Source organism: Sus scrofa, chromosome 5 (genome assembly GCF_054392235.1).
Source record: "Sus scrofa isolate SSC_HxYL_T2T_F1_AM1 chromosome 5, Sscrofa_HxYL_maternal_Yorkshire_Landrace_v2.0, whole genome shotgun sequence".
In the NCBI taxonomy this organism is placed as follows: Eukaryota; Metazoa; Chordata; class Mammalia; order Artiodactyla; family Suidae; genus Sus; species Sus scrofa.
In genome coordinates this window covers 78,663,173-78,670,641 of record NC_139387.1, presented here as the reverse complement: position 1 = coordinate 78,670,641, position 7,469 = coordinate 78,663,173, and the positions used below count along the sequence as shown (strand labels likewise).

The 7,469-nt window shown below is 46.0% G+C and overlaps 1 protein-coding gene across 2 annotated transcripts in view; it reads left to right on the top strand.

Moving 5' to 3' along the window:
- The first annotated feature begins 2,493 nt into the window (after positions 1 to 2,493).
- SLC2A13 (solute carrier family 2 member 13) overlaps positions 2,494 to 7,469 on the top strand; it is a 381,257-nt gene continuing 376,281 nt past the window's right edge. Inside the window, exon 1 of one of the 2 annotated variants that reach the window (XM_021092534.2) lies at positions 2,494 to 3,279. In XM_021092534.2, the coding sequence (XP_020948193.1) occupies positions 2,721 to 3,279 (559 nt within the window). In that variant the 5' untranslated portion in view covers positions 2,494 to 2,720. Of the gene's footprint in view, positions 3,280 to 3,562; positions 3,741 to 7,469 lie in introns of those variants that run through there. The other variant, XM_084957209.1, reaches the window with a different exon arrangement.

Below are 7,469 nucleotides of genomic sequence, written 5' to 3'. Positions count from 1 at the left end.
ACATGGAATTTGAGAGTGGAGCCTAAGTGTCAAGAAGCAGAGTGGAGAGATGGAGCTCTTGGTGACATACGGGCCTATTATAAACATTTCAGAGAGAAGAGCCAATAGATCCTCCTTCTCCCCCAGGATTTTGACTTAAACCGGTTTGATTTAGGTTTTCTTCCTTTTACAATCTAAACAACACTAAAACAGCCTGTGTTTTACTGTCCATAGAGAAAATTCTAGAAAGATACATTTCAAAGTGATAGGTGTGCTTATCTCTGGAGAAAGGGGACTGTCATGATGGGAGAGTTGTTTTGATGGTATTCTGGTGGTATTATGCTCAAAAAACCCTCTCTCATTTCCCTTTTCTACAGTGGATACTTAGTGTTCCTGGAGGTTGTAAAACAAATAAAACATGTACTTAAAACTTGGGCTTTCGAACTCACCTTGCAAACCAACAATAATACTTATTGTTTACTCTGCAATAGCAACTAAGTATATTTCAAAACTCTTTTTTCATTTCCAGTAACTGAGTCATTGCTGTACCATTATCTGCTCTGCAAATAGGAAAACAAGGCACAAACTAATTTAGTGGTTTATCAAAAGTTCTTAGTAAAACAGCAATAGTTATGGGACTCAATTCAGTTAATGGTCTTTCCTTTTCATCATAACCTGCAGTTAGGGCAGGCTTCAAGAAACTACATTTTAGACTCATGCCGTGGTGCTAAATTGCACTTGTCTCCTTCCAAAGGCTGGGAAGAACTCTGTTTAACTCTTGGACCCCTTTTTTTTTCATGTCATATTTCTTTTCAGATGTAACCTGACTGTAGGTATTTAGGTGCTCTGATGATATGAAGCAGGACCACTTTAAGTAGTTTAGTGTTCTGTGTCTCAAAAGCTGAATTTCCAGCAAGGGATGCTCAGGAGCCAAGATGTTCTTGCCAGGTGTAGAAGGCATTTTCTTTCATCTCAGCAAGAAAGAAGAGTCAACAGTACCAGCTGATTCTCACCTGGTAGAAAGAGCCCTGCTCTTCAAAAGCAATGAAACATCTCACCACCAGGTGGCGCAGTTTTATTACCGCAGGCACAGAAAAGGGCGCGTTCTTACCTGAATCTTTTTCTGAAGCCTGAATATTAAAGAGTTCATTGCTCCAGAGCTAAAAGCTCTCTCTGTTTAACTGATCCCTAGGAATTAGGAGAGAGCCTTACTTTAAAGCTACACAATAATTTGAGACAGTTTAGCCCTCTGAACCCATTAATTCATTTTTCCTTCTTGCTGGAAAGGAAAGTGCATATTATGGAGATAATCATGACTGATAATCCAGAGGAAAGAAATTTTGACAAATTCTAATATAAGTTTTTATTGAAATAGAGACGACAGAATCCTTTTCTTCAAAAGGAAAAAGTTTAAGGCTGTATGAAAAAAAGAGGCCTCGGACTAAGAAAACTTTTGCTCAGATAAGGAAAATAAAAGAACACAGGAATGGTGAGGAATGGAATTATACGATGCTTTACCTCCTCCACTCAAACTGAAGAATGAAAACAAATCATAGGGACAAAGTCATGTTTTTATTCTAAAGTTAAGCTGCATAAAATGATTTACTAATAATTTATGTCAAAATGAGGGGAAAAACTAACAACTGGCAATTAACTCAACAGTTTAAAAAATTGGTGGTAAGTAATGGCATCTTTGCTTTGTTTCAAGCCAATGAGGCAGTTAAAATTGCCTCTGCAAAGGAAGGGCAACAGTGAAGAATTCTCAAGGGAGAAGACATTTTTCCTCTTGGTGAGTGTGTTGGGGGAGTTAGGTGGAGACTGCCTATTAAACTTCAAATCAGATGAAATCTTAGGTTTACTTTGTACCAGTAAGAGCTACCTGGTGATACGAGAGTGAAATGTATAAATGTGAATTTCCTTTTACACATCAGGGATCCATGGAAGGATGTTTGGGATTCACCTGGGGAGACACTTATCTCTGCGCTCAAACAAGGGGTATTTTGCTTTTAAAATAAGCATAGATTGAGGAGAGACCGGCGTTGGGGGAAACTTTATTGCTCCAGAACAAACTCATTAATGTTAAAATACTATACAAGGGAGGAAGGGTACTTGCTATGTGCTATAACAGGATATGATATATTTTCCTAGGCCATTCCAGGCTTGGCCATCCTCAGGCTGCATTAAGGGGTTTTCTCTTTGCCTTTCCAAACCGTGCAATCATCGTAGGCCCTTTCTCCTATTACCAGGTATTCAAACAGCGGCCTGCTCCTCAGCTGCAGCCCCCAAACTAGGCGTCTGTAAAGCTGTAAAGATGCGAGAGCCCTAACAGGAGGCGCCTAGGTCAGAGGTCGCCCTCGACTTGGGGGTGGGGTCTAGGGGTCCTGGGCGGGCTGAGCCTGGCCCCACCCGAGGAGGGCGGAGCGTCCCTGCCCGGCCCCCCCGGGCCGGGGCTGCACGTGACCTGCGGCCCCGCCTCCCGCCCGCTCCGCAGCGCCAGCTCGGCAGGAGCGGGGCGTGAGTCCCGAGTGAAACCCGCCAGGCTCCAACTCCGCAGCGCCGGGGCTCGGCGGGCAGCAACTTTCTCCCCGGAGCGGCCGCCGCTGCCCTGGCAGTCGGAGCGGGAGCTGGGAGGAGGAAGGCGGCTGCGGTTCCTTGTGTCCGCTCGGGCTGTCTAGCCCTCCTAGACCGCCGGCCCGCGGAGCCTCGAGCCCCCCCCCCGGGCAGCCCCGGGCTCCTGCCCTATGTCCCGCAAGGCGAGCGAGAATGTGGAGTATACGCTGCGAAGCCTGAGCAGCCTCATGGGCGAGCGGCGCAGGAAGCAGCAGGAGCCGGACGCAGCGAGCGCGGCCGGGGAGCGCAGCCTCCTGGCGGCCGCCGAGTCGAGCGCCAGCCTGCAGGGCGCGGGCGCGGGCGGCGGCGGCGGCGTCGGGGACCTGGAGCGCGCGGCCCGGCGGCAGTTCCAGCAGGACGAGACCCCCGCCTTCGTGTACGTGGTTGCCGTCTTCTCCGCGCTGGGCGGCTTCCTGTTCGGCTATGACACCGGGGTGGTGTCGGGGGCCATGCTGCTGCTCAAGCGGCAGCTCAGCCTGGACGCGCTGTGGCAGGAGCTGCTCGTGTCAAGCACGGTGGGAGCGGCTGCCGTCTCGGCGCTAGCCGGCGGGGCCCTCAACGGCGCCTTCGGCCGCCGCGCCGCCATCCTGCTGGCCAGTGCCCTCTTCACCGCCGGCTCCGCGGTGCTTGCTGCGGCTAACAACAAGGAGACGCTGCTCGCCGGCCGCCTGGTTGTAGGGCTCGGCATCGGTGAGTTCCGGCTTGGGCGCCCGGGGGGGGGTTCCCTGGCGACACCGCCCTGACCCTGGTCGCTGCGTTCCCTATGCCCCTTCGGGGTCCCCGTCGGGTCCGGCCGGCCCTGGAGAATGCTCCATGTCTCTTGCGCCTGCTTGGAAAGCCCATCTGTTTGTTAGTCCGGCCTCTCAGGCTACCCGGGGATAGGGATGGGGGTTCGCTGTGGTTCCTCCCACCCCGAGCCCCACGTGGAATCATCGCCCACGGACTAGTGAATCCGCGTGATTGCTGCCTCTCTGAGCATTTCCAGGAATCCCTCGCATCACCAGCTTTTTCCTTGATCCAGCCCTACCTGATGCCTATCTAGAGCTTAGGAGGGAAGGTCCCTTTACTTTCAGGCAGTCTCACTGTTTCTCCGCTGCTAGACCCTTGTCTAAGGATTCCGAAGTACGAACGCAGTCAGTCTTAAAGTCACAGTAAGAGAATTTTTAAAGTTAATTAAATCATCTGGACTCTATTCTTTGCTACTCTTCACTTTCCTTTTCTAGCCATTTATCTTTAGGGTGGAGTGTTATTTTTTTTCCTCCTTTTGTTTTTACTTTTTGTATTGCCCTTTGCTTCCATGTTTTTCTGAAATGAATTCTTGGCTTTTCTGTTTTTATCACTTTTTCCTTTAAATCCATGTTCATCCATTCTCGTTTTTGTTTTGCCTCTCCTGCTTTCCCTTGGGTTATGTTCACTTCCTAAATTCATTTCAGAGCTACTCACGATGTGGATAAATGCCCAGCAAGGTAGATGTTTGCAATTTACCTTCAAAACGAAGGGATTAATGTTCCCTTGGCATTGATTTTTCACCCTGGTTGCTGAGCAGGGGAGGTACAATTGGCAAGTTCTTGGCAGATGGAAGCTATTTGGAATGTGCTCAGTGTTATTAGAAAGCACTTTTGAGGCAAAGTAGGGGGTTGAGACTTAAAGCTCACCAGTCATTTTTCTAAGACACACCGCTGATGCTTTTTTAACGTTTCATTTCATAATTCAGTTTTTTGTTTCCTTTAGGGTGTTGTTGAAGTATTTCTTCCCTATGGCTGGGGATTGATGAAAGAGCCCTTTAAACCTGGGGCTCCTGAGGATCTGTTCATTCACCACGTGTTTGACATTTATGCTTTTCACCTCCTCTCAACAGGCTCTGCAGGGGAGGGAGCCCCAATTATACAGCTCCACATGTAGGAACGGTGGGCCTAAAACCCAGCTCGCTGTACTGTATATCCCGACTCTGTTATTACTGACCTTCCTTTTGTTTGTTCACTGCACTGTTAATTAGTGAAGCAGGGCAAGGCTCTCAGTAAAATGTGAAGTTGGCACATTCAAGTTCAAAAAGACCAAAAAGTACTGCTGAAATGATACTTAACTGTACAGGAACCACCTGTGCCTTCAGGATTCTGTTCCCAGCATTCTCTGCATGGGACACCCCGACTACCTTTTTGCTTCTTCTGACATTGAAATGATGTAATTTTAGGTACCAAGATTGTTCAGTAGGATTGAATCTTGTGATTTCGAAATGCAGCACTGTTTTGCAGAGATCTCTAAATGAAGTTTCCAAGGTTTTAGCTATGGCAAGTATTGAATGTTTGGGTATTATGTTTACCCTTTTATCTGAAAGGAAAATGAAGCCCCTGTTGGGAGCAAGAGCCCTCACCAGATGTGTGAGCAGAACAGAGAGGAGCGTTTATACTCCAGTAAGAAAAGTGGTAGGGCAGGATTAAAGCAAGGTAGAATTTGCTTAGCTCTAAGAGGGGCTGGCAGAGAGGGCTGATGAATTAAAAAAGGGTAGGTACTGTTCCTCCTGACAGAGGGAAGCGTAAGCTCTTCCAGATGGAAATGTTAGGTTGATGAGTAGCATTTTGACAGTAGAAAGGAGGAAAGGACCTTTTAGCCAGGGAATGGGTAAAGAGAAGAAAGCATAGGCCATTTTGGGGGAATCAGGTGGATGTAGCAGAGCATGAAGCAAGAGGTAAGATTGGAAAGATTAGTGTGAAAGAATTGCAGATGCCTCTGTGCTTCACAGCCTCGTTCTCTGGCGCTTGGGCTGCTTGCCTTGTAGCGCAGCCAGTTAGGACATCGTCCTGATTTAGGCCTGGTGTGGCCTGTTGCACTCCTGGGGTAGCACCCTCTTAGAACAGAAGCCCTGGTACAAAGTTGTATAAAAAGCCCTCCTCACTTGTAAACGAAGCCTGTTTTAAGGCTCATAAACAGGCTTTGAAATAGGCCACATTAAACATGACCACCTTTCAAATTAGGATCTATGTGCTGTATGTAATTGTACATGTAAACCCCTCAGAAGTCACAAAGATTGCCAGCCATCCAAAAACGAAGTCACAAATATCTTTAGCTACGAGGAAATGTGTCTTTAACTTGAGCATTTCTAAGGGATACAGAATCAATTTTGCTTGTTAGTATGCTAAATCTGGATTTTCCATGCTTTTCTAAGTAATTAAATTTTATGTGTTGTCAGGTGTTTTTCTTGTCTTTTGGATATTTAGTAACTGTTGATAATAACAAATTGTGTCTTCAGATACCTTTTTCAGACACATTTGCAATGGTAATTTCTCTCTTCCACACATTTACCTTTGGTAAATATAAGGCTGGACGAGGACAGGGTTTACTGTTTATTTTGTTCACTAATGTACTCCTAGCCTGTAGGAGGCACTTGTTGAACTTGTGGAATAAATGAATAGTAAGCAGAATCATGAAAAACATTCCATTGCTGATAGGGATAGCAATCTATGTTAGAATTGCTATTGCGCCACGAATCCGACTGGGAACCATGAGGTTTTGGGTTTGATCCCTGGCCTCGCTAAGTGGGTTAAGGATCCGGCGTTGCCGTGAGCTGAGGTGTGGGTCGCAGACGCGGCTCTGATCTGACATTGCTGTGGCCGTGGTGTAGGCTGGCGACAACAGCTCTGATTAGACCCCTAGCTTGGGAACCTCTGTATGCTGAGGGTGCGGCCCTAAAAAGACAAAAGTCCAAAAAAAAAAAACAAAAAAACAAAAAAACAAACCAGTGTATCATGAAATGTTTGAAAGACCATCTAAGGGTTTTAGTTTGTAATAGTTTAATGAAATTACTCATTTATTCAACAAATGCTAATTAAGCTTCTATTATTGATTTTGTCATTTTTGGAGTAGGCAGTAATTAGATTAAAAATCCCACCCTAGTGTTCATTCCCTACTGGAACAGAAAGGCCATCAACAAGCAATTAAAATTCAATAGAAGTTTCTTTAAGTGCCATGGAAAACACAGAAGAGTAGACAGTTGATTTTGAGGTGGGGGGAGACAGAACACATAATTAAGGAGGTTTTACTGAAACAGATATTTAAATTGGGGTTTGAAGGGTGAGTAGGAGTTCAGTAGATTTACAGAGAGCCAGGAAAAGAATTGTTATTTACTTAGTACTTTAGTGTGTACTGGGCACCCTCCTGTTACCTTATGTTATCTCTCTCATTTAATCCTTCTAGCTCTTTCAAACAGGAGTCCTTTTGCTGGATGTGGAAATAGCTTACAGGCAAACCTCAGAGGTATAGTGGGTTTGGTTCAGAATTATCAAAATAAAGTGAATATTGCAATACAGTGAGTCACAGGCTTTTTGGTTTCCCAGTTCATATAAAAGTTATACTGTAATCTCTTAGGCATGTGATGATATTAGGTCTAAAAAAAGTACATATCTTAATTTAAAAATGTTTCGTTGGGAGTTCAGCAGTAATGAACCTGACCAGTATCTATGAGGACGAAGGTTCCATCCCTGGCCCCACCCGGTGGGTTAAGGATCCAGTGTTGCTATGAACTGTGGTGTAGGTCACAGACACAGCTTGGATCCTGCGTTGCTGTGGCTGTGGTGTGGGCTGGCTACTACAGCTCTGTTTTGACCCCTAGCCTGGGAACTTCCATGTGCAGGTAGGGTCCTAAAAAAAAAAAAAAATGTATTGCTAAAAAATGTTAGCCATCCTGTGAGGCTTCAGCTGATAATCATTACTGATGAGGATCTTGCCTCAGTGTTGATGGCTGGTGACTGATCAGGATGGTGATGCCTGAGGGCTGGGCAGCTTCGGCAGTTTCTTAAGATAAGACAGCAGTCAGGTGGGCTACTTCAGCATATTCTTCATTTCACAAATGATTTCAAAAGTGGAATCAGTTCTCTCCGAAGGTG